This window comes from Lynx canadensis, chromosome X (assembly GCF_007474595.2).
Source record: "Lynx canadensis isolate LIC74 chromosome X, mLynCan4.pri.v2, whole genome shotgun sequence".
NCBI lineage: Eukaryota > Metazoa > Chordata > Mammalia > Carnivora > Felidae > Lynx > Lynx canadensis.
The window spans coordinates 109217051-109242669 of record NC_044321.2 but is presented as its reverse complement, the minus strand read 5'-3'; the positions used below and the strand labels follow the sequence as shown (position 1 = coordinate 109242669).

Sequence of the window (25619 nt, the reverse complement as noted above, 5' to 3'; positions counted from 1 at the left end):
CCTCTATGGCACTGTATGTTAACTAACCATAATTTAAACAAAAATTTGAAAAGATAAAGATCATTTGACTATTTTATGTGGGTCTATTTCCAAGTTCTCTATTATGTCCCACTGATTGGTCTATTCTTGCACCAATACCACCCTGTCTTGATTATCGCACCTTTATAGTGAGTCTTGAAATTAGGTAGTGTTAGCCCTCCAACTTTTGCCTTTGTTTCTTATTGCGTGGCCTCTTCTGGATCTTTTGCTTCTCCATATAAATCTTAGAATCAGTTTATCAATATCCAGAGCATAACTTGCTGGGATTTTGATTGGGATTGCACTGAATCTGTAGATCAAGTTGGGAAGAACTGACATCTTGACGATCAAAGACTGGAGTTTTTAACTCTCAGACTTGTGCACACTAAGCATCCAGAAATTTGTCAATCATAGTTCAGGTTTTTCTACCCCATTCTCATGGTGGTTTTCTATCATTAATCTCTGCTCCAGCAAGCCATGCCTCGCTGTTATTGACGTATGTCTCGCTAATCTTGGGGGTAGCGGTTTGCCCTGTGTCCTCCCCTCACTTATAGATCCAAGAAGAGTTGTTGATTTTTCAGTCTGTTCAGCCTTGTACTTGTTGGGAGGGAGTAGCAACTTCCAAGCCATGCGGGACCAGAAACCAGAAGTCAATGATTTTTTTTTTAAAGTTATTACACTTCTCAAAAAATTTAAAATAAAATTATCATATGATCCAGTGATTCTATTACTATTCTATACTATTACTCAAAGAAAACAAAAACACTAATTTAAAAAGATATATACTCCTATGTTTACTGCAGCATTATTTACAATAGCCAAGATATGGAAGCAACCCAAATGTCCATCGGTAGATGAAGGGATAAAGAAGATGGATATGTGGGGGGCGTGTGCATGCGTGTGTGTAATGGAATATTTTTCAGCCATAAAAAAGAATGAAGTCTTGCCATTTGTAACAACATGGATGGAGCTAGAGAGTATTATGCTAAGGGAAATAAGCCAGTCAGAAAAAGACAAATATCATATAATTTCACTCATATGTGTAATTTAAGAAATAAAACAAATGAACCAAGGCAAAAATACAAACAAATAGCCACTCTTTTTTTGGTTTATTTATTTACTTTGAGAGATTAAGAGAGAGAGAGAGAGAGCAAGGAAGGGGCAGAGAGAGAGAGAGAGAGAAAACAGACTCTTAAATGTAGATAACAACCTGGTGGTTGCCAGAGGTAAGGTCAGAGGGGGATGTATAAAATAGGTAAAGGGGATTAAGAGTACACTTACCATGATGAGCACTGAGTAATGTATAGAATTGTTGAATCACAATATTGTACATCTGAAATTAATGTAACACTGTGTGTTAATTACGCTGGAATTAAAAAAAAAAGACATGACACTTCATAATTTTGCATGTCAGGAATTTGAGCAGGGCTGAGATGGCAACCATTCTGCTCCATATGGCATCACGTGGCACCAGATGGCACCTGGACTGCTCCAGAGCATTTTGTTGTTGCTGTTGGTGTTGTTGCAAATGACACGTAAAATGCACCACTTTAAAATTTCCCACTCAATGGCATAAAGTTGTGCAACCCTTAAGGAACTCTCTGGTTCTAGAACTGTTTTACTCTCGCAAAAGGAAACTACGCTGCCAGTCATTGCCCATTTCTTCCTTTCCCCACGCTCTCAAAACCAGTTATCTATTTTGTGTCTCTATGCGTATGCCAGTTCTTGATATTCTGCATAAGTGGAATCACACATATATGCCCTGTTTTGCCTGGCTTCTTTCACATTCTTTCTTCCACAACGCTTTCGATGTTCATCCATGCTGTGGCACGTGTCAGTACTTTATTCCCAGTGATGTATGAGGGCTCCAGTTACTCTATATCTTCAACACACTTATTTCCTTTTTGACGATGACCGTCTTGGTAGATGTGAAGTGTTCTCTTATTGTGGTTTGGATTTGCATGTCCCTGATTACCTGTTGACCATCTTTTCATGGGCGCGTTGGCCATTTACACTTCACGTGCTCCTTTGTGTGTGTTCTTTGGAGATGGGTTTTTTCAAAAGTTTTTTGGCCTATTTTTCCTTAGATTGTATCTTTGTTGTTGAGTGGAAAGAATGCTTTTTATATTATGGATACTGGACTCTTATTAGATGTATGTGTTACAGGGGGCGCCTGGGTGGCGCAGTCAGTTAAGCGTCCGACTTCAGCCAGGTCACGATCTCACGTTCCGTGAGTTCGAGCCCCGCGTCGGGCTCTGGGCTGATGGCTCGGAGCCTGGAGCCTGTTTCCGATTCTGTGTCTCCCTCTCTCTCTGCCCCTCCCCCGTTCATGCTCTGTCTCTCTCTGTCCCAAAAATAAATAAACGTTGAAAAAAAAATTTTAGATGTATGTGTTACAAATATAAAATACTCCCATCTTATGGATCATCTTTTCACTCTCTTGATAGTCCTTTGAGGTACAAAAGCTTTTAATTTCCTTTAATGTTTATTTATTTTGAGAGAGACAAAGACACTAAAAGAGGGGGAGGTGCAGAGAGAGAGGGGGAGAGAGAGAATCCCAAGCAGGCCCTGCGCTGACAGCCTCACAAAGCGTGAGATCATGACCTGAGCCAAAATCAAGAGTCGGACACTCAACCAACCGAGCCGTCCAGGCGCCCCTAAAAGCTTTTAATTTTGATGAAGACAAATTATCTATACTTTTCTTTTGTTGCTTGTGCTTTTGGTGCCATATTCAAGAAACCATTGTCAAATGCAAGGTCATGAAGGTTAACTCCAAAGTTTCCTTCTAAGAGTTTTAGGGATTTAGCTCCTATTGATTTATTGTTCGTTGATTTTTGTGTCTGGTATGAGATGAGTATCCAACTTCTGTTATTGATTTCTAGTTTGATTCCATTATGGCAAAGGAGCTACTTTGTATGATTTCCATCTTTTAAAATTCATTGAGACTTGTTTTATGGCTTAGTATACGGACAACCCTAGAGAGTACTTTGTGAGCACTTGAGAATATGTACCCTGCTGTTGTTGGGTGGGCGCTCTACAGGCGTCTGTTAGACCTAATTGATGTATAGCATTGCTCAAGTGCGCTCTTTCCTTACTGATCCTCTGACTAGTTTATCCACTATGGTGCTGAGCCTAACGCTTCACCAGAGGTGAAATCTTATGGTCTTCTCAGGTCTTTTCGACTCTGAGCCCTGCCCCGGGCATGCACATGGTTTTCTAGATATCCAGGTACACACACAGGAGCATTTCAAAGCCCTCATTCTCCAAGGTAACTCATTCCCCAGTTTTTCCTTCCAGGAGTTGGGTGAACCAGAAGCAATTGCCCCCCTTGCGTCAATCCTTCAGGGAGCTCCAGACAGGTTCAAACAGACAAACATAATTTCTTGGGACTGAGGTCCACTCTCCTCCCTCCAGAAGCGAGAACCCACACATAGAACGTAAGCTGTCATCCTCAAGACTGGGGGGGGGGGCAAGAATACGTTCAAATGCCACAAAACTCTCTTATCATGTTTCACTGGCTTTTCTCCTGATTCAGTGTTCGCTTGGTTGCTATAAACCTTTGCTATCTTCCAGAGTCCTTCATTCTGACAGGTGTCTTTTTCAGTGTTTTCAGTGTTTCTGGAGAGGGACTGACCCCCAGAATACCCTGCTCTGCCATTTCCCCCAACATCGCTGGGTTCTGTGAGTGATGTTTTGAAGTTTCAATCCTTCTGTTAACATCTTCACTTTATAATGTGCACTCTGTTTTCTGAAAGGAGTAACAAGTCACAGGAAAGATAAAACTAGAAATGTCTCCAGAATTAACAAACTTGTGAAAACCAATAAAATGATTTATTTTATATATGCAAACTCAAAATCTCTTTGTACACTTAAATTTCTGCAAATTAATCCAGACAAAACAATACTGCTCCATATAAACCTTTGTATAAACCTTAAAGGAAATATATACATTATTTTGTTTTCTTTTAGTGCTCCCAAAGCACAGAACGTACAAGTCTGCCTGAAGACTTTCGGTCATCACACGCAAGAACAAATGTCAGGGTTGGGGTAGCCTCAGGTGCACTTTGTAATGTCTCTAGACAAAATAGAAGAGAGTTGGAGGTAGATCATTTGTGACTCACCCTGCCCCCTCCCACAGAGAAATAAGTTACCCGAATAGCAGCTTTCTTACTCTTTGTTTCAAACTGTCCTGAATATTGCATGGTTTAAAAGGCACAACTAGGAATTGTTGAAAACTCTGTTCGGCACACACAAGATGACCACCAAGCAGTGCTCCACGTTACCGGTGGCTCTTAGTCACTCTGGAAATGCCCAGAACAGCAAAGTTCATATGAGGAAACCCTTGTCACATCTAGAAGGGGTGACAGTGGGGCGCCTGGGTGGCTCAGTTGGTTGAGCGTCCGACTTCGGCTCAGGTCATGATCTCGCGGTTCGTGAGTTCGAGCCCCGCGTCAGGCTCTGTGCTGACAGCTCGGAGCCTGGAGCCTGCTTCGGATTCTGTGTCTCCGTCTCTCTCTGCCCCTCCCTTGCTCACATTCTGTCTCTCTCTCTCTCTCTCTCTCAAAAACAAATAAAGATTAGAAGGGGTGACAGTGCTTACTGAAGTTGACCTGCTGAATTAATAATATCACCTTCCTCAACTGGGAAAAAAAAAACAACAAAACAACAAATTAATACTTTCAGAAAAACCCTTAGCCAGCTTTTACTTCCAGAGAATCATAAAAAAAAAAAAAAGCTCCATGGCTTTTTCTTAGCTTCGGGAAGGCAATTCCCTTGCCTAAAACATTCTAGGAAGCTTTGACAATATCATCTTCCATCGTACAGCATAGAAAACTTGCCCTTTTTTCTCCTTGGTCTTTGCATTAACATGATGATCTTCTGTTGATGTGATTAACGTTGTTGAGGTGGTGGTGGGAGTCTATCTTGTCTAGTACCTTCTCAAGGTACTGGATTAAGACTCGTCTTTTAAACCTAGAAATAAAGAGAAATTTTATTAACCAGAAGATACTCGAAGCCTTTCCAATGTGCAAGGCACTGTGCGGGGCACAAGGTGGAACTGGTGGTCTACATGCGGCTTAGCAGGGGCGCCTGCGTGGCTCAGTCGGTAGAGCATCTGGACTTCGGCTCAGGTCATGATCTCGCGGCTCGTGAGCTTGAGCCCCGCGTCGGCTCTGTGCTGACAGCCTGGAGCCTGCTTCGGATTCTGTGTCTCCCTCTTTCTCTACCCCTCCCCCGCTCATGCTCTGTCTCTCTCTGTCTCAATAGACATTCAAAAAAAATTTACCAAAAACAAACAAAAAAAGATGCGGCTTAGCAAATACTGACAGTGCCAGCTTGAGGGCCTGAGCCCACCTCAGGCTGTGGTGAGCTTAGAAGATTCCACAGACGTGGATGAATGAGTTGGACTCCGATAATACCAATCTCAATGCCTCTGGAGACAGCCTTAACTACGAGAGAGAGCCAGGGTTTGAGAAAACCGAGGGACAGCTCATTCCACCCCCCGCCCCCCATTCTGCATTGGGCCCTACCGCTTAACGACAAGCGGAGACGAAGGTCTCCACTTTACACCCACCTTGCAGCTTCCTTGATGGTAAACTCAACAAATTGTTTCTTGACTGCAAGAGACCCTTGCACTTCTTCAAGCAGAATGAAAATCCTTTCATACTCTGAAGATATTTAAAAAAAAAAACCCAAAACCTCAGTATTCTTAAAAAATACGAATAGGAAATAAAATTCAATCCTTACACATCCTCGGTAATCAATCCTCACAGGTGGAAAGTTATCATTTGTATTTTAAACACTCGAACCCAAACATCCGCGCATCAGCTACTAAGGAAACTCTTGTAAACACTGAACAAATGTGGCAGACTGAATAATGGCCCCCAACGTTGTCCACATCTTACCTCCTGGAACCTGTGAACATGTTGCCGTATACGGCAAAAGGGACTTGACTTTGCAGATAGAATTGAGCTGTGGATCTTGAGATGGGGAGATTATCCAGGCTTATGCATCAGTGTAATCACAAATATCCAAATAATAGGAGGTGGGGAGTAGAATTGGAGCCAGAGAGAAAAGATGTAAGGACGGGAGCGCGGCTAGACAGGAGAGAAGGCCCTGACGTTACTGGCTCGAAGCTGAAGGAAGGAGCCAAGAGCTAAGGAGCACAGACAGCCTGTAGGAGCTGGAAAGGGCAAGGAGACAGATTCCCCCTCGAGTCTCCAGAAGGAACACCTTTCTGTTAGCCCAGTGAAAATAATTTCAGAATTCCGACTTCCATGACTGTAAGGGGAGTACAGTTTTGAGCCACGTGGTTTGTGGCAACTTGTTACAGCAGCAAAAGGAAACTATTACAATCAGTAAGGTGCAAAAAGAGAAAAGGGTGTATTGGGTCCTTTTAGTTAAAGCAAGAGGAATCACTTTAAATTATGTGAAAACCCAGGGTGCTTTGGCTCAGGCCATGATCTCATGGGTTCATGAGTTTGAGCCCCACGCACGTCAGGCTTTGCGCTGATAGTGTGGAGCCTGCTTCATTCAGATTCTCTGTCTCCCTCTCTCTCTCTCTCTGCCCCTCCCCTGCTCGTGCTCTCTCTCAATCTCTCTCAAAAATAAACATTAAAAAAAATAATAATAAATTATGTGAACACCCAATACTTCCCCAATACCTCCAGAGATAGCATGAATCTATCCTGAATCACAGAATTATGAGAAGGACCTCCCATTATATTATTGATACTTGTGCTTTCATTACTTACTTCGTCCAAACTTTCGAACTTCCTTCATTAACTGATGTTTTATATCAGCATTGATTCCTTGCGCCATAGCAGGAGTTATTTGCAAGGTGTTTGGTACAGTTCCCAAAGTGGGTGTCACCGAGGCTTTTCGATCATCTACAGAGACACTGCAGTGTTTGCTTCCTCCTAGAAGTGCATGCGTACCAGGTTTGTGAATCAGGCCGTCTTTCCTTAGACTAGTGAAGTCGTCAGATAGAGAATCCAACTGGTGGTGGTGTGGAATACCATCTCCTGCCATATTCATAAGCTCTGGGGGAGCAGATTTTGACAAGAAGCCATCGGGTGGGATCTGACCATTTTCCCTCTTCTCCTCATGGACATCAGGAATGACAGTGACATCTGGAGGCCAAATCAAGAAGGTAAACTGTGAGGTGGGTGAGTTCTATCAACCACACAGGCAGATCTTCACGTTTGAGGAAATTGTTTCAAAAAGCAAGAAGGTGTACAGATGGGAGGCTGAGACCCCTCAAACCGAGCCCAGGAAAATAATACAACAAAACCACCTTCTCTTCTTCACGGCACTCCCAATACATATGGAAACCGAGTCGGGCAAGACAACTACTGAGCGTTCTCAGGTCCCTGGCACCTGTGGTTTAGTGGCTGCTTGTGCTTTACGAGCTTAAAGGCAGCGAGTCTCACTTGATGTCATGATTTCTGTAATTTACATATCAAATGCCATGCTTAAGAAAATAAAGAAAATGCCAGGCTTCACCGAGCTTGGCACCAGACTACATGGGCCCCCTTCAATTTCTCTCCTATCTCAAAAGTTCTAAGAAAACAGAGGTGGCCGTTAGGCCTCGAGATTCTACATGTAGTCCGTCACCAAAAATCTTTGTGTGTGATTCTCATCATTCCCTTCTGTGACAAGGAAATGGGTTTCCTTTTGCTCCAGTCCTGACACCTCTACTTCATATGCTCTGCCTCCTTCCTGCCAGGCACTGAGCCAAATGCTGGGAGATCGGCAGTGAACGAGACAGACGAGGACAATCCCTATCCTTACGGAACTTACATCCTCACGGGGAAGTCAGATGGTATGTGTCATTTGGGCAAGGGGAACAATACAGTTTGAAGTCTTGTCGGGAAGGAAGGTATCAGGGATGTGACAGAGAGCAGGAGGGGGAGTCTCCGTGACCCCGGGGTCGGGCAGGGCCCTCTGAGGAGGTGACCCCTGGGCAGAGTCTGGAACAGGAGACAGGGCGGCCTGTGCACGTGAGGAGGACTTCTGGCTGCCGTGCAGGGCCCTAGGAGGGGACGAGCCGGGGCCGTGGAGCAAAGGACAGAGGCAGAGAGAGCAAGGAGGACACCCAGAGGACGCGTGCAGGAGAGGAGGGCAGGCCCGGGTCCTGCAGAGCATGTAGACCAGCGTCGGCAGCTCCGATTCTGTTCTGAGCGCTCGGGGGAGTTGGTGGCGGGTTTCGGGATGGACGCGGCAGGATCGGATTTCCGTGCGCACGGGGTCAGTCGGGCTGCAGGGCGGTGATGGGTCAGGAGGGTCAAGTGGGAGAGCAGGGAAATCAGATGAGAAGCTGTTGTAGCAGCTTGGGGACAGACGGTGGCAGCACAGACTAGAGGGATAGAGACACAGGGTGATCCAGGAATCGGACTGGGTGTCAAAGTGTCTGCACTTGCTAAGGGATGGAAGTGAGAGAAGAATAAAAGAGAAATCATGGTGACTCCGAGGATCTCCACTGAACCCCTGGGGAAACAATGGTGCCAGAAGTGTGCTCTTCCTGATCTGGCCCAGTGACCTCATGTTGATGGCCTGACAGCGATCACGTTGGCATCCTTTACGCTGTGGAAACCTGCAAACGTTATAATCCAGGGCTTCACCCCCCCCCCCGGCCCCCACACACTCGGACAGCTGGCTGTCGCACCTTTCCCAGCATACTGCCGGATGGTGTCACTTAACATTAAGAGTCATGCCCGCGGCAGGCGGCAAGCAGAGCTGTTTTGGAGAGCGCGAAGGTTAGGAGTTCTGATGAAACACGTGAAACCGAATTTTATTGGTCTATGGGGCACCTCAGTGGAAATACCATGTCCATGGTTAAATTTAGGTCTGGAGTTTGAAGCAAGGTGTAAACACCCGAGTTGTTGACATGTAAATGTCCTGGAAAGCCCAAGACTGCATGGGATCACCTGGGGTGGGGCGGGGTGGTGTCTGGAATCCAGATTTGGGTCCCTACGCTATTTACAGGTGGGAGAGAAGGGGAGAAACCAGAAAAAGAGGGTGAAGAGGAGTTGCCATCAAAGGGAAAAGAAAACTAGGACGTGTGGTGTCTGGGAACCTGAGAAAGTTTCCAGGGAGGAGGGAGTGAACAACTGTGACAAGTGACGCGAAGAAGCAATGGCAACACGCAACAGACCCTGGGGGCCGTGATGACGCCTGTCTCAGTGCGGTGGGGAGGCAGAGCCAGACCGCACTGGGCTAGAGCGGGAGCAGGAGTTGAGGACACAGAGAGCCGGTGCAGACCCAGCCTCGTATTAAGCTGGTTCGCTCTTGCTGCGTCGAGAACCTGCTTCCTCGTTCTGACTCACGCAGCAACATGTTCCTATCCCCATGTCTCCCCCTTGTGCTAGTTACTACATAAGTATGGATCTTCTCGCCTCAGACAGTGACTCTGCTCCCCACGGGGCCCTTTGTACCTACCACATTGATGATTTAATAATGGTTTACTTAACGAACAAAAAGCGGATACAAAGGAAATGAACACAAAGGAAAATAAGGCTGTTTAGTGTTAGTCTTCTAGGAGCCATAAGGAAATCACAACCACTACTCTATACCTGTATGTACAAGGGTGGGTTTTATGAGGTTTGGATAAGATGGGAACCACGAGGCTGAGGGTGGTCCCTTTCCGCCCACATGGTTAGTTACAGTGGGTGGTGTTTGCGGTTTCGCCAACAGCAGGGACATACTCCGCCTTCTCTTAGATGACAGAGGACTGTTGGGTTCTCCGGGGCGCTTCACTTTGTTCTGTGGCCCTGCCACGAATTCATCTGCTTCATCAATCATCATTCCCTAGAAAACACCAATGAACACTCTCCATTAAAGAGCACAGCGCCCGCACGCGGCACGCGCACACTCAACCATACATCCTGTTACCAACACACGTCTTCATCACGGGCCAGAGATTTACCGTGCCCCACCTAGACCCTGTTCTCAGAAAGTGCTACTCCAGTCCAATCTTGACCTAGTCTCGGTGGAACAAGGAGGAGATGAAAAGATAATGTGTTGCCAAGGTCAAACACAATACAATCATGATTAACCAGAAAGCTCGAGAAATGAGCAGCTCGCATCAACCGAAGAGGTTACTTTTCGGAGGAAGTACAGACCATCTGGAAGCGACCCTTGGCAAGTGAACCAATTCCCTTTTGTGTGCTTTTGTGCTTTAAATGCATCATGAAGAAATATTGACTATCACTGTACAGAACGCTGCATGTGGACGGTAGAGAGCAGGTTGACAGAAAATGTCACAGCAACCTCACGGAGGTTCAAATATGTCCACCTTGGGGGCTTTTCATTCTTGGGGGTAGGTAAAGGATGACAGCCAGCAGTGCAGAGGGTTAGCTAAAAGCTGTTCCCATCCAAGGATAACCCGAGAATATGAAAATATTTTTCATAAAATCATGATAAAAGACTCTTCCAAGGCATTTTCCAAAGCAACACGGTACAGAAAGGGGAAACCATACACCCTGCGCATTTACTGCATGTAGGTCATGTTTGAAATGGGTACATGCACTAACTCAATACTGCACAGGACTCTGGTAAGTGTAATCATTATCCCCAGGGGTTCAAATGAGGAGCCCAAGGCACAGAAAGATTAAGAAAAAGTCCAATTAATTGAGGATTGGGGTGAAGTGGAATATCTCTCAGTCTAGTTTTGTTACCAGATTATTACATGGTCTGCAGCTTAACACCAATAGTCTTCTCCATGTGTGCAAAGAGAATCCCCATTTGTCTTCATCCTTAGATGGTCAAATCGGCATCTCTCTCTCTCTCTCTCTCTCTGTCTCTCTCTCTCTCACACACAAACACACACACACACACACACACACACACACACACCTCACATTTAGATCTCTACTAGGGCAATCCAAAGAAAGCAGCATCACGTAGTACTTCCTATTTCAAGATGAACACTTCATCACCGTCTGGCTAGAGCGCTAGAGATCCGAGTAATGGAAACAGGAAATAACTGGTGATCTCAATATTAAAGGAATTAGTGTGCAGAGGTGGGAATGAATACAGACTCTGGCGCTGGAAAGATGTGGGTTCAAATCCTGGCTCTTCTCAGCTGTGCTACTCAGAGCACACCACTTGACCACTGTGAGCCTTGATTTCTTCTTATGAGAGGACAGATGGTAACACTCATCTGCAGAACCGTTGTGGCCATTAAATGTGATCGCGTAAAACAACAACTCCTACTAGGTACTCAGTAAATGTCACTTATTCTTTTCTTCAAGCAACACACCTTTGTATCAGGAGGCTCCCGCTTTCCATTTATGGAGAGCCCTGGAGTCCTATTTTATCTTGTCAACCAACAGAGGGAGAACCTCTGATTTATATTCACCTTGCCCAGAAGAAAGGAATTATAGCAAGACTATCACAACTTGGGCAGACTTAGAAATAGGTATCTTACCTTCTTATCTTGTTTGAATGGATTGCCAAAAGTATGTAGTCTTTTTGGTTGATCTGGATCAATCTCTCGAAGCGGAGAAGCCAGTGTCTTTAGATATTCCTGATAGTTACCCATTTGTGCGACTGGAACACTATGAAGGGAATCTGTAAAACCACCGGCAAAGAAACAAATGGTACACAGCTGCAGTGTATGCATCATGAGGACAAGGGGACACGATCAGGGGCTCAGTAGGTTGAGCATCCTATTCTTGATTTCGGCTCAGGTCATGATCTCACGGTTTGTGGGATCGAGCCCCGTGTCAGGCTCTGCGCTGGCAGCATGGGGCCTGCTTGGGATTCTCTCTCCCTCTCTCTCTGCCCCGCCCCTGCTCACATGTGTGCATGTGTGCTAAATAAATAAATAAATAAAACTTTAAGAGGGCATGATCATAGTCTGGTTTGGCAACGTGTACCTTGGCATCCAATAGTCTAAAATCTCAACTTTTGGGGGCACCTGGGTGGCTCAGTGGGTTAAGCATCTGACTTCAGCTCAGGTCATGATCTCACGGTTCATGGGTTGGAGCCCTGCGTCAGGCTCTGTGCTGACAGCTTGGAGCCTGGAGCCCGCTTCTGATTCTGTGTCTCCCTCTCTCTCTGCCCCTCCCCTGCTCGTGCACGCGCTCTCTCTCTCTCTCTCAAAAATAAATATAAACATTTAAAAGCATCTCAAGTTCTAAGATCTAAAATTATCTCTCTTCATCCCACTCACTACTCAGGGTACCATCACTACTCCCTACAAGCTCAAATCACTAGGCCAAGTACAACATCCTTAGGCCTCAAACCGGGTTTGAAAATGGGCTGACATCCTGTATGCCACCACCCAGCCTGAAACACCATATTTGTGCTGCATTTCAAAGAGCCTGGCCTCCATGGTTCTCTCTTATCATCCAGAGACCTTGGTTAGTAGGCCTTCCATTCTTGGGGAATGTGACTAAATCTATAGGCTCCCTTCCTAGAGAAGCTTCCCTCCTCTCCACAGAACTCAGTATATAATTTTAGGAGGTCGACCAGGCTAAGATTTAACTCCTTTTAATGGACAAATGACCCTGTTTCAAATGAACACAATGGAGTAAAGGGGAATTGTACACCATCACCAACTGTCCTACGCACTACCAGCTTCATAATTTTCATGTAAATGAGGAATTCCGGACTGAATTCATCACGACAGGCTGGGTTGTGCCATTTCCAAAATCTGACAGACCTAGGTCCCGCCACTTTCCAGTTCACTAAACCTGGAGTGGCTATCAAAATGCTCGCCCTTGAGAGAGATATACCAAGAAACAGACTCTTAATCATAGAGGACAAACCGATAGTTACCGGAGGGGAGGTGGGTGGGGGGAATGGGTGAAACAGGTGATGGGGATGAAGGAGGGCACTTGTCACGAGGAGCACCGGGTGAGGTAGGCAAGTGTTGAATCACTGTATTATACACCTGAAACTAATATGACACCGTATGTTAACTGTACTGGAATTCAAATAAAAACTTTAAAAAATGCTCACTCTCAGTGAGCCAATTAATGCACACCTGCCCTACAACCTGAGAACAGGTGAAAATGAGCATTCTAAGCCTGAAAGTATTACAAAATAACCTACCCGTTATGCAATAAGCACTTTCATGTAAGTCAGGCTTGATATTTTCCCAATCAACAAAAAATACTTCTTTGTTCATTTACCTTCATCTTGTCCAACAATAAACTTGTGTGTTTTCAGCAGATTGGATCTCATTCTGGTTAACTGGTCTAAAAGACCTCTACGTGGAATATCATAAGCATTTCTATATGTCTGAGGTTTCAAATCCTGTTTGAAATGGAACAAATAATTTCAGTTACTCCTGAGGCTTTTAATATAGAAATGTAATTCTTAATGCTGCAGTGTATGTAAAATCGTAGTGAAGAGAGGGATATTCAATACAATAACTACCATAGAATTTTGCCAGTGGAAACCTCGCCTTTGCTGGCCTTGTTCCAAATTCTAATATAGCCACAACATGCTCAAACCACTGAGAATATCCTTTCCCAAGTATGTCAACTGGCCTGGCCACCTCTGCCCAACGTGGACCTCCTCTATGGGAAATCTTGGTGTTAGACGTCCCTGCTGGGCTGGCCAAGACTTTCTCGAAGCTGCACTCCTGCCTGAGACCCTTCACACCCAATTCTCTTCCTCGTCCCCTCCTCTCACAGGTGCTAGATCAGCTGTGTGGCCTGAAGGTTCCCCCGCCAACTCCTGTTCTCTCTCCCCTTTATCCTTCACAGACATTACCCCCAAACATATCTTGCACATTTAATTCCATATTGGCGTCTGCGGGCAGGGCAATTCCTAAACTAAACCGTTGATAAGTATGGAGTCCAAAACAGGATCGTAATTATTTCAAAACTAAAATACTATGGCATAAATGCATCAGACAAGCTCAAACAAATACAAAGTATTTATGTCCACAATTTACCTTGTTTAAGAGCCCTACTTGGAAGCCAGCAAATTCTTTGGTATTCAATTCTGTCAGTCTTGGTGCACTTTCCCCTATGATTTCTTTCAATAGTTTTCTAAAATTTTTACTGTGGGTAAAGGACACGCCACCTCCAGAATGATTTTTCACTTTGATTCCAATTTCCTGGGGAGGTTTCTTCCCCACGGATGCTAGTATCCGTTCTGACTCTAGTTTGGTCTAAAATGGAAGTACATAGTATGTTATGAAAAGATCTATATTATCACTGTTGTTTTTACTACTTAAGAAAGGGAACACTTTAAGAACCCCACAGAACACTTTTCAATTGTAAATCACAGAAAAATGGGTAATTAAACATTTCCCTGTGCTTCTCTGCACTAACACAGCAAACAGGGAGGTGGGGGTGAGAAAAATAACTTACTACATTTTTTCTCTTGTCTAATGGCAAAATTATGATTGGATCATGGAGAGAATGGAAACCATGGATAAGAATTACATTCATAGACATTTAAAATCACATTTTGTTGCCGTAAAATCTAGTCTAAGTCAGTATATTTATTTCAGACCCAGACATAAAGGTTTAAGACTCTGTATTTATAAATGTAAACTAGGGCTAAAATTCAGATTACACAGATTGGCATTACATCTGGAAATAATTCAGCTGTTTGTTTCTAATATCGGACCACCCCCCAAAAAAGTAATGCTTAAATTTAACAAACGTTACCACGCAAATGATTTGTAATATCTGCTCAGTAAGTTTCTAGCTAACTTACAAAAAAATCCTAATGGACGCTATTAAACCGCATTGATAAATAGTGCCTGACGGTGACTCGTAGCAATATATTGGGCATATCTGGTGATTCACATACATGGTTCAAGGAACACTGGCGACATAGTTGTTATTAAATTAGTAATTAAATTAGTGATTAGAGTGATTACAAATTAGTAATAATTTTTTTCTTTAGAAGAAGGGATTCCACCAGTGCCCAGTAAGCCCAAAAGGATTTTTCATTTCTTACGGTTAGGTCGGAGAGATTCATTAATTCTCACTATGATTGGAATTAAGTATGTTTCTTATCTTTGGCACAAAATTAAGTCATGAAATAAGGGATAAGAGCAAATGAAGGGTCTGTTTCCAGAAATGGTCCCGAAATCTCATTTAGAAAACTACACAAGCAACGTGTTCCAGAAGGTCCCGGAACTTGCACGACTCAACTCTGCTCACTATTCTTCCTGGTGGCCATACCCTGCTGACACAGCCTTAAAGGCCTAAGGTAGACATCAAATAAAAAAATATATGTAAATCAACAGGTCAATCAATCAATAAATAACCAAAACAAAACATTCACAACAACAACAAAAATCTATTGGCGGAGAGGAAAGGGGGTCACGGGGACGCTCGGTGGACCAGAAATCTAGGTCTGCCTGTGCTTTCTTTTGCATTCATGAGCACACTGGACCGGCAGGAGCTGGTAAACTCCAGACCATACTTCTGTTTGTGCCGGATCCTAGCAAGGTGTGTCAGCGTCCCCAACTGCGGAGTCATTTTGGTTCTTCAGTGAAATCTGACACTCTTTTGCTTACGGCTGTCTGTCTTCTAAAGGCCCAACTTCCAGACATATGTGACTTAAAGCCTGACTGCCACTGCAGACGCTACCACTGCCCCCTACCTGGGAGCACCCTTGTGCATAAGAAGAAAGTAAAAAGGCTGCATGAATTTGTCATAGAACGTAACACATTCGTATGGCAGTAACGCTCTACCTCAGTAGCTCTGAAACACTTCCATCCTGCAAGAATGGGCTAGGTAGAGGTGAGAAGTATGGTAAGTAAGGGTGAGTGGAGGATGAGGTACTAATAGAGGGGCAGGCAAGGGACAAGGTGAATAATGGTAAATGAGGCGGGGCTATAAAGGAACGGACGGAGGGCAAGAAGAGAGGAGGTTGAACTCCACTCTTCGGGTCCCCAAGGGGCCTATCACCCTCCAGCGTGAGGAACACTGGTCTCATCTCCCCCTCGCCAAGAAAGAGCGTGTGCATATGTTTATTGCCTAAGAACTAATTTCAGGCCAGACGTTGAGGCACACCATGCCTCAGTGTGCCGACCTAAAGAAGGGGGATGCGCTAGCCCAGTGTGATTGGAGGAGAAACTAGGTTGAGGATAGACAACATGTGACCCATGAGATCATTTTCTTAAGCCTCTGCCCCTCTTAGGCCACAAGATGTCAACCAGCTCGTGGGTAGCACAAACTGGCAAGCAGGAGAAACGGCACAGCATCCAATGACACTGACAGACCCTTAGCTGCAGCTTAATGGTGAAGCTAGAAGCCATAGAGAATCACATTATCACTAATCCATAAAGTGGAGAGATATATACACATTTAATTTGAAAAATGACAATTACACTAAAGAATAAGGAAATGCACTTCTGAGGGCAAAGGATTTTTGTTTGTTTGTTTTTACCAATACTACCTGTTGGCTGAGTTTTTTAAGGTAAGAGATAACACTGTAACTAAGTCCACAATCTAAATTATCTGATATCAGATTTGGAGCTCCCATCATCCTTAGTGCTTTCTTTAATGGCTATAAGGAAACAAAATACACAACAGTAAGAATAGAATAAATCTTAAAATACTCAAAGTTCAGTTATAAGGGGCAAAGGGACATGATTCATTTCTTAGAAGTCAAGGTGCTGCACATAAAACCAAACATGGAACATTAAAAAGTGGCAATGAAAATAGCAGAGGAGTAAGGAGCAGAAAGTAAAAAATAAAAAGTAAAAATAAATAAATAAATAAATAAATCAGAAGAGAGTGGGATAAGAAGATCAAGAAACAGCATATTCAAACAGGTAAATTGCTTTCAGTCTTAATTCCCAAGTCATAAAGTCATTTCATATTGCATTTTATCGTGCACCCCATTCCTGCCATGGTAAATACTAACGCACCCCAATTTCTCCTTCCAGTGACACCAACAGTACCATTTAAGATTCTGCCTTTTCACCTCTAGAAACTTGGCTTAAGGTTTGCTACATCCGCCTCTGAAACGATTTTGGTAATCTTGATTTCGATTACATGACCAGTTCAAAAGCATCACGAAGATTTTTCTCAAGTTGTAAACACCCAAATGAGGCCAAGTAACTTTTGATTCTTTTTGGATTCCCCTCCCCCAACCAGCGGCCCTGCTTCCTGCTGTGTCTAGAACACATTTGACAGGCAATTGGCACATATGCCGCCTTCCAGAATTTCTTCTTTCAGAGGGAAACCCCACATTGAAAATTTCTAGAGTTAAAAAGGGAAGTTGACATTCATACACGAATCCAGACATATTTTTCGCAAATTCCAAAATTCCAATTTCACAAGGTTGCTTTTGCTAAGAGAAACAGAGATGTGTTTTTATAAAAATAACCATGGCAGTTAAAGGAAATAAAATAAGCAATTCTCTTTTGTGCCACCATGACATCTCCAAGGTCTTACGCATAATTCGCGAAGACGGTGGCGATACAGATACTTAGAAATTAAAAAATCTGCCTCATTTCGGGGGTCAAGTTTTTGGCTCACTGACATTTCTTGCAACAAGAATCATCACTGATACAGTTAATGCACATGTACGCAGAAATACATACTAATAAGTAGTATGGAGGCAGAGTTTTTAAGTAGCTGTCAAAAGCCTGTCGCCACTTCAGATTTGGCTTAAGCTTGTGAACTTTAAACAAGTCATCTGCAAGAGAAAACCAAACAAAATATTACGTTATTCCAATCCTAAATTCCAAGATCTAAATCAAGCACATCCGTTATAGCATTTCCTAGAAATCTCAGTGTAATTAAAACATTACATTAGACGAACCTTTCTTTGGAACTTATTTGATTGTCTTTTTTTTTGGGTGCTCTTTGCCAACATTATATATAGCATTTTTCTAGCAAATAAAACAAATTCTCAAGTTACCTACGCCTCTTCCATGTGTGAAGCTACATAAAATCTAGTATTAAAACACCACCTCTGAGCCACAGGAAATATTTTTCTGACCTCCTACATGCTGGTAATACTACTGTAGTTATGTGCACTGAGGGGGAATCCACGGACATTGGTTGATAAATGGAGGCTGTTAAGGTGCGCCTGGGTGGCTCAGGTTGTTAAGGGTCTGACTCTTGGTTTCGGCTCAGGTCATAATCTCACATGAGTTCAAGTCCCGCCTGGGGCTCAGCATGGAGCCTGCCCAATTCTCTGTCTCCCTGTCTCTCGGCCACCTCCCCCCGGCTCTCTCAATAAATAAATAAATAAATAAATAAAGGCTGTTAAAGCAACAACAACAAAAAAATTAAACTCACAGAGAACAGATTGGTGGTTGCCAGAGGCTGGGTGGGGGAGAAGGGGGCAGGCGAAATGGCTGAAAGTGGTCAAATGATACAAACTTCCACTTACAAAATAAAGTCCTGGCGACTATAGTTAATAATACTGTGCATATTTGAAAGTTGCTCAGTGAGTAGATCTTCAAAGTTCTCATCACAAGAAATTTGTGACTCTGTGTGGTGATGGATGCTAACCAGTGTTCCCAGTGTGCTTTTCACAATAGGTATACAAATATTGAATCATTATGTTGTACGTGGGAAACTAATATAATGTTACATGTCAGTTATATCTCAATAATGAATAGAGAAGTAAACAGTGAGTGTTACACTTTTGGCTGAAAGGTCAAGGTAAGAAGCTTTACAAAGTATATGAGAACAAAAGCAAAGCCTCTGACTTTCAGGCAGAGACCCCAAACTCCAAATTATGCTTTGCATCCTCTTTAATAAGTCTATACTTTGTATAGTCCCTCCCCCCCCCCCGCCTTCTTCATTTCTTTCATTTCCAAACTTTGGGTCTGTCAAATGCTAGTTACCAATTGGGTCATGGCACTAGCAAAAGCTAGTAGAGATGTTAGGTTGTAGTTCAAAACTCTGTACAACTAAATATATTCTCTTGAATACCATGTGTGTTAATACCACTAAAGACACTGTCCTTAAGTAAGCAGATCTATCTTTTCACACTTAAATTTAATTGTTTTAATAATCTAAATGCATTCTATACGCTACAGGAAAATTTTCAAAATATGTCATTATTCCCTTCTGAGGGAAAGAAAAAATATATTTTATATAATAATTCAAAATCAATAGCCCCACACATCGACAGGAGCCTGCCACGCTTACTATAAATACCAGAGATATTTCAAATCCATCTTCTATTTTGTTTTTTCAGGTTTCATTGGCTCTTATCCAACAAAAATCCAAATGCTTTACTTCCAGGGACAAAAGCATCCCAAGGCCACGTGCATAATTTCTCTACGATTAGGGCTATTCTTTGAAATTCTGAATTACTACAGTTAAGAAAAACAACTACACATTTTCTTCCTTTTACTGCTATAATAAATGATTCACCCCTGCTGAAACTAATTTAAATGAATTTACAAAGTCATAAAATGTAGGTTTTTGTTCTTTTGGTGCAGGGTAGAAAGAACAAAGAAAACCAGATCTGAAGAGATTTCTGGCTCATTGTAACATGCAGGTCCTTTAAAGACCATTCATATCTTGACAGAAAGGAATGAGAGACTGTGGAAATATCCTGTTACACTTGGGTCTTTATGTGGAGTCTGTTGGGAATGAAGCAGAGTTTTGGAAACTGACACATTGAAAGACCACAAGACTGGGGAGACACCTAGATATAAACAGATTAGATAGTGAAACGAGAATCAAGAATACTCTTAACATTTCTAGCAATGCCGACTGCAATGATTCCACCAATTAGTCTAATTCAGTCTAATTATTTCTTGCCGGAGTTTTTGAAAGGGGGGAAAGAAGAGAGAGAATGTTCCACAATCTAGATTAAGGGTAGAGAGCCACTGGGGTAGCACCCCTTTAGTCACATTCCCCGCAGTTCAGTGAATGATTTCCATGGCATGAGGTCGCCATTCACACGGAGTCTCCACAACGGGACCCCGAAGACGCCATAAACAACCAAGTCGTCAACATTTGAAAGACGAGGAGACCAGAGGATAGGAAAGTGAAGTGATAACTGCTGACACCTCAAAGACTACTGACATTTTCTCTTCCATTCCTTTCTCCCCATTTCCGGCAGCAAAAAAAAAAAAAGAGGGGGGGGGAGATGTGGGTTTGAGCTCCAGGCTCAGCCACCCGCTTGGCAGAGTAAGCTTTGAGAAATCGCTTCCCTTTCTGGGCCTCCATTTCTTGTTCTCCTGATCATAACTGGTCTGAATCTGAATTTTATTTTTTGCACAAGTCCCAGTTCTTAAGTTAAAAGACAAAGCTACAACAAGTGTCTTCATTTCTGTAGTTGTCGGCCCTCGATAGAAAAAATAATTTCCTGGGGCGCCTGGGTGGCTCAGTTGGTTAACACGACTGACTTCGGCTCAAGTCGGGATCTCACGGTTCGTGAGTTCGAGCCCCGTGTCAGGCCTTGTGCTGACAGCTCAGGGCCTGGAGCCTGCTTCAGATTCTGTGTCACCTTCTGTCTCTCTGCTCCTCTCCTGCTCGTTCCCTCTCTCAAAAATAAATAAAAAGATTTTTAAAAAAAGAAAAGAAAAAATGCTCATTGACGCAATTAAGCCTCACTTACCCATTCCAGGTTAAGTTTCAGTGCTTCGATAATTAAACCTCGATTAACTACTTCTGATGGAAATCTTGAATTAATACAGAAAAAAAACAAGGGTGACCTTAATGGGCAGTTATGCAACTATGCAGTAATACAGTGATGTTCCTGGGCATTAGGAGGTATATGTGACTTAACTTGCCCTTTTCCTCAACGCTCTGTCCACCAAACTGCAAAAAAGCCCGATATCTTTACATAATGTCCTTAATATGCACTAGCAGTGCCTTTAAGAGCTATGAAGATAACATAGATATTAATTTATTTAATCCCAACTAAATGCCTTTGGGGTACCCCCCACTATCATTACCCCCCATTTTACAGATGAAATGCCTAAGGCACAGAGAAGCTATGTATCTTATCCAAGATCACAAAGCGAGCAAACAGCAGAGCCAAGGTCCACACCAGGGCAGCTATGCTCCGTAGTCCATACTCTTAACACTATGGGGCTGCACAACCCAGAAAGCGAAGTCATGGTGGAAATGCTGAGAGTGTCCATTTCAGAACTCCACATGAAACTCAAGTTTGGGGTTCGGGGGCACAAGGACCTCCAGCCTCAAATGGTGTGAAAAACCCTGTGCTCCTGGGAAGACACAGGTTACAGAAAAGCGTGGGAATGGATATTTATTTTTCAATGTTTATTTATTTATTTTGAGAGAGAGAGCAGAGAAGGGGCAGAGAGAGAGAGAGAGAGAGAGAAAGAGAGAGAGAGAGAATCTCAAGCAGGCTCCACGCTCAGCACAGAGCCCAACTCAGGGCTCAATGACCATGAGGTCATGACCTGAGCCGAAATCAAGAGTCAGATGCTTTACCAACAGAGCCACCCAGGCGTCCCTGAAAATGGATATTTAAAGCGAAAGGGCAGAATGGGAACTAAGTCAAGGATGGACTGACCTTCAGATGGATGTGTGGGGTTGGAGAAGGGGGAGGAATCAAAGGTGCCTCTGGGGATTCTGGTTTGAGATGTTTACCGAGAGATGGTGACGCTCTAGGCAGGGTGGGATGCTCCGTGTCACAGCGTAAGGAGGACCAGGGACAAATGAGGCACGTGTATCTCTTGGGACAGAAGCGTTTCATGGAGAAAGGGAACTCGACACTTGGGGAAGAGAGTAATACAGCCTAACGGGGGACCAAGAACAAAGTGCCAGGACCTCACGTAGTACTGGGGAGTGAGAGGGTGCCACATGCGGCAACTTAGGTGCGACAGGTTTTAGACAAAGGAAGAACAACTCAACCGTTATCCCACGTCCACATCTGACCTCTGCTACCTGCAAGACCACCAAAGGCCAGGCCTAGAGGGAGGGGCGTCTTGTGAAGTGCAGCACATCTCAGTTTCTAATGGGAGACCAGCTACTCTAGTTAGGGGCACTTTCATATGATACTTTGGAAGGCAGGCTGGGCTTAGGCCAAAGATGAGGTCCTAAAATTTGGCCCAGAATAGTTCTATAGAACTTTTCCACTGCCCTCCGGTGATAAGGCCACCCCCACCCCTGCGGTGTCCATGTAGACCACGTGGGGAGGAGTAACAAGGAATTCCTAATTCTTAAGGTATTGTTCTAGTGAGGATCCAGAACTCCCACCCCCCACAGCAATAACAAGGAGCCCCTCCCTTTGAATGTCAACAGAGGCCAAGTGGGGAACCTGGACTTCTACCCCCTCCTGGCACTGAGGAGAGTCAGTACCTACAATCTCTGCCAGGAGTGTGACAGGAAGCTAAACCAGAAGGCTTAAATAAGATAGAGACTCGTAACAGAATACTGAAAATGAACAGGATTCAACTGAAAATCACTCATCATACCAAGAACCAGAAAGATCTCAAATTCAAAAGACAATGAAGAGATGCCAACGCCGAAATGACAGACACATTAAAAATGTCCGATTAAGATTTAAAAGGAGCCATCATTAAAAATGTTTCAACGAGCAATTATAAGCAGGCTTGAAACAAATGAGAAAAACTGAAAGCCTCATCAAAGAAAGAGAAAGTAAAAAGCCGAAGATGTAAAGAAGAACCAAATGGAAATCTTAGAACTGAAAAATCCAATAACCAAAGTAAAAAGCTCAATGGAACAGCTCAAAAGCAGAATGGAGGGGGCAGAGGAAATGATCAGTAAACTGGGAAAGAGAACAGTAGAAAGTACCCAATCTGAATAACAGAAAACAGAAAACCTACCCCCCTCACATACACACACACCAAAAAATGACCGGATACATGATTTGAAGAATTTCCCCCATTCCATAGCTCGCCTTTTCACTCTGCTGATTATGTCCTTTGATGCACAGAAGTTTTTAAGTTTGATGTAGCCCCACGTGTTTATTTTTGCTTCTGTTGCTTGTGCTTTTGGTGTCATCTCTCTCTCAGTATTATTTTTTTATTGTAAGTTTTTATTTTAATTCCAGTTAGTTAGCATACAGTGTTATATTAGTTTCAGGTGTAGAATTCAGTGATTCAACACTTCCATATATCACCCGGTGCTCAGCACAAGTGCCCTCCTTAGTCCCCATCACCTACTTCACCCATCCCCCACCCACCTCCCCTCTGGTAACCGTCAGTTTGTTCTCTATGGCTAAGAGTCTGTTTTGGGGGGGGAGGGGCGCCTGGGTGGCTCAGTTGGTTAAACATCCGACTTCGGCTCAGGTCATGATCTTGCGATTCGTGAGTTCGAGCCCCACATGGAGCTCTGTGACGACAGCTCAGGGCCTGGAGCCTGCTTCAGAGTCTACGTCTCCCTCTCTGTCTGCCCCTCCCCTGCTCACATTCTGTCTGTCTCTCTCTCAAAAATAAATAAACATTATAAAATTTTTAAAAAGAGTCTGTTTCTTGGTTGGTCTCTCTCTTCTTATTTCCTTTTGCTCATTTCTCTTGTTTCTCAAATTCCACATGTGAGTGAAATCATTTGTCTTTCTCTGACTTACTTCGCTTAGTATTATACTCTCTAGATCCATCCATGTTGCAACAAATGGCAAGATTTCATTTTTTTATGGCTCAGTAATATTCCATTGTGTATATATACTACATCTTCTTTATCCATTCATTGACCGATGGATACTTGGGCTGTTTCCATATCTCGGGTATTAAAAATAATGCTGCTATAAACATCTAGTGGCATGTATCTCTTTGAATTAGTGTTCTTGTATTCTTTGGGTATGTATCCAGTAGTGTGATTATGGGTCATATGGTAGTTCTATTTTTAACTTTTTGAGGACCCTCCATACTGTTTTCCACAGTGACTGCACCGGTTTTCTCTTATTATTTCTTACAATTGCATGTGAATCTACAATTCTCTCAAAATAAGATATAGTCTTAAAAGTAGAAAAATAGGGGCGTCTGGGTGGCTCAGTCAGTTGAGAATCCGACTTTGGCTCAGGTCATAATCTCGAGGTTCACGGGTTTGAGCCCCACCTGGGGCTCTGTGCTGACAGCTCAGATTCTGGAGCCTGCTTCCGATTCTGTGTCTCCCTCTCTCTCTGCCCCTCCCCCACTCTCGCTTTGTCTTTCTCTCTCAAAAATAATTAAAGTTTAAAAAATAGAAAAATAATACCATAAAACAGTCTACGTGAAGATTATCTAGTCTAATCCTTCCCTTTATAGTTGTGAAAACTGAAGTCATAAGGGATGAGATTGTGACATGGATAGTTTTCTGCTAAGTGAAATAAGTCAGACTGAGAAAGACAAATACCATGTGATTTTGCTCATATGTGGAATCTAAAAACACAAAACAAATGAACAAACAAAAAGGAGCATCAGACCTATAAATACAGAGAGCAAACCGATGGTTGCCAGAGGGGAGGGGGTAGGGGGGATGGGCAAAATGGGTGACGGGGAGAGGGAGGTGCGGGCTTCCAGTTATGGAATGAATAAGTCACGGGACTAAAAGGCACGGCATAAGGAATGTAATCAATGGTATTGTAATAGCGTTGTATGGAGACAGATGGTAGCTACCCTTGTGATGAGCACAGTGTAACATACGGACTTACCCAATCACTATGTTGTACGCCTGACACTAACGTACCGTTGTGTGTCAACTACACTCGTTTTTAAAAAATATTTTTAAGGAAATAAGTCACTAATAAATAATAAACTTATTTATGAATTCATACTTGTTTGAATTTATATCTGTTATACTTATATTTATACTTGTATGAATTTATATTTGTTTATAATTTAAACAAATCCACAAAATATAGGTACTTTTTATTGGTACCCTTATTAATATCAAAGACATAACCTATATTTTATAGCAATGACAATCCCCTTTCAAACTTTTTTTAATGTTCATTTAATTTTGAGAGAGAGAGACAGAGACAGAGCAGGAGTGGGGGAGGGGCCGAGAGAGAGGGAGATACAGAATCTGGAGCCGGGTCCAGGCTCTGAGCTGTCAGCACAGAGCCCGATGCAGGGCTTGAACCCATAAACTGTGAGATCATGACCTGAGCCGAGGTCAGAAGCTTAACCGAGTCAGTCCCCCAGGCGCCCCAATGACAATCACCTTTTAGAGGATATTTTTAGATTAGACTAAGAAGCGAAGTAGACTATGTACAAAACAACCATGCTAATACATTTACGATGGCCTGTTCCTAACCTGCAACATTTAAAAGAATTGCTTTTTCAGTACATTTAGTACAAATAGAGTTCACCGCACTAAAAATCTTATGCTTTTAATGACTAGGTTAAACTTAAAGGTTGACACTTTTTGCAAAAACCCCACCAAATAAATATGTTCGCAATTCACAGCTAGGAGGACACCACGTGGTACTCTATTACTCTCAACAGATGCGGCTCTTTCAATGAGAAAAAAAAAAATCTCTACTCACATTTTCAGTGATATCTCAGTAACAGCTGCCGAAGCTGTTCCTTGTAGAATTGTACCACGGAAACTGCAGCTTCTACAACTACAGTCATTACAGAATTTACCCTTGTACCTGTTTCCTTAACTTGCCTGAAACAGATGCCTCCAGAGCATTTAAGACTCGTTTGTGGAGGAACGAGTGGGAACCAAAACCCGCACAGAAGGCCTACTTCCTGGAGAGGTTCTTGGAGCATTAACCCCAATCAA

The 25619-nt window shown here is 43.2% G+C and overlaps 1 protein-coding gene across 8 annotated transcripts in view; it reads right to left on the bottom strand.

The window, feature by feature from the left end:
* Positions 1-4692: 4692 nt before the first annotated feature.
* LOC115506955 (integrator complex subunit 6-like) overlaps positions 4693-25619 on the bottom strand; it is a 56684-nt gene continuing 35757 nt past the window's right edge. For 3 of the 8 annotated variants that reach the window (XM_030304923.1, XM_030304922.1, XM_030304929.1), the window contains 9 exons: positions 17549-17643; positions 16396-16506; positions 13928-14146; positions 13158-13281; positions 11447-11589; positions 9591-9825; positions 6771-7148; positions 5591-5684; positions 4693-4989 (listed from right to left, as the gene is read on the bottom strand). In XM_030304923.1, coding sequence (XP_030160783.1) covers positions 4881-4989; positions 5591-5684; positions 6771-7148; positions 9591-9825; positions 11447-11589; positions 13158-13281; positions 13928-14146; positions 16396-16506; positions 17549-17643 — 1508 coding nt within the window. In that variant the 3' untranslated portion in view covers positions 4693-4880. The remainder of the gene's footprint in view (positions 4990-5590; positions 5685-6770; positions 7149-9590; positions 9826-11446; positions 11590-13157; positions 13282-13927; positions 14147-16395; positions 16507-17548; positions 17644-25619) is intronic. The other 5 variants (XM_030304925.1, XM_030304924.1, XM_030304927.1 and 2 more) reach the window with 5 other exon arrangements.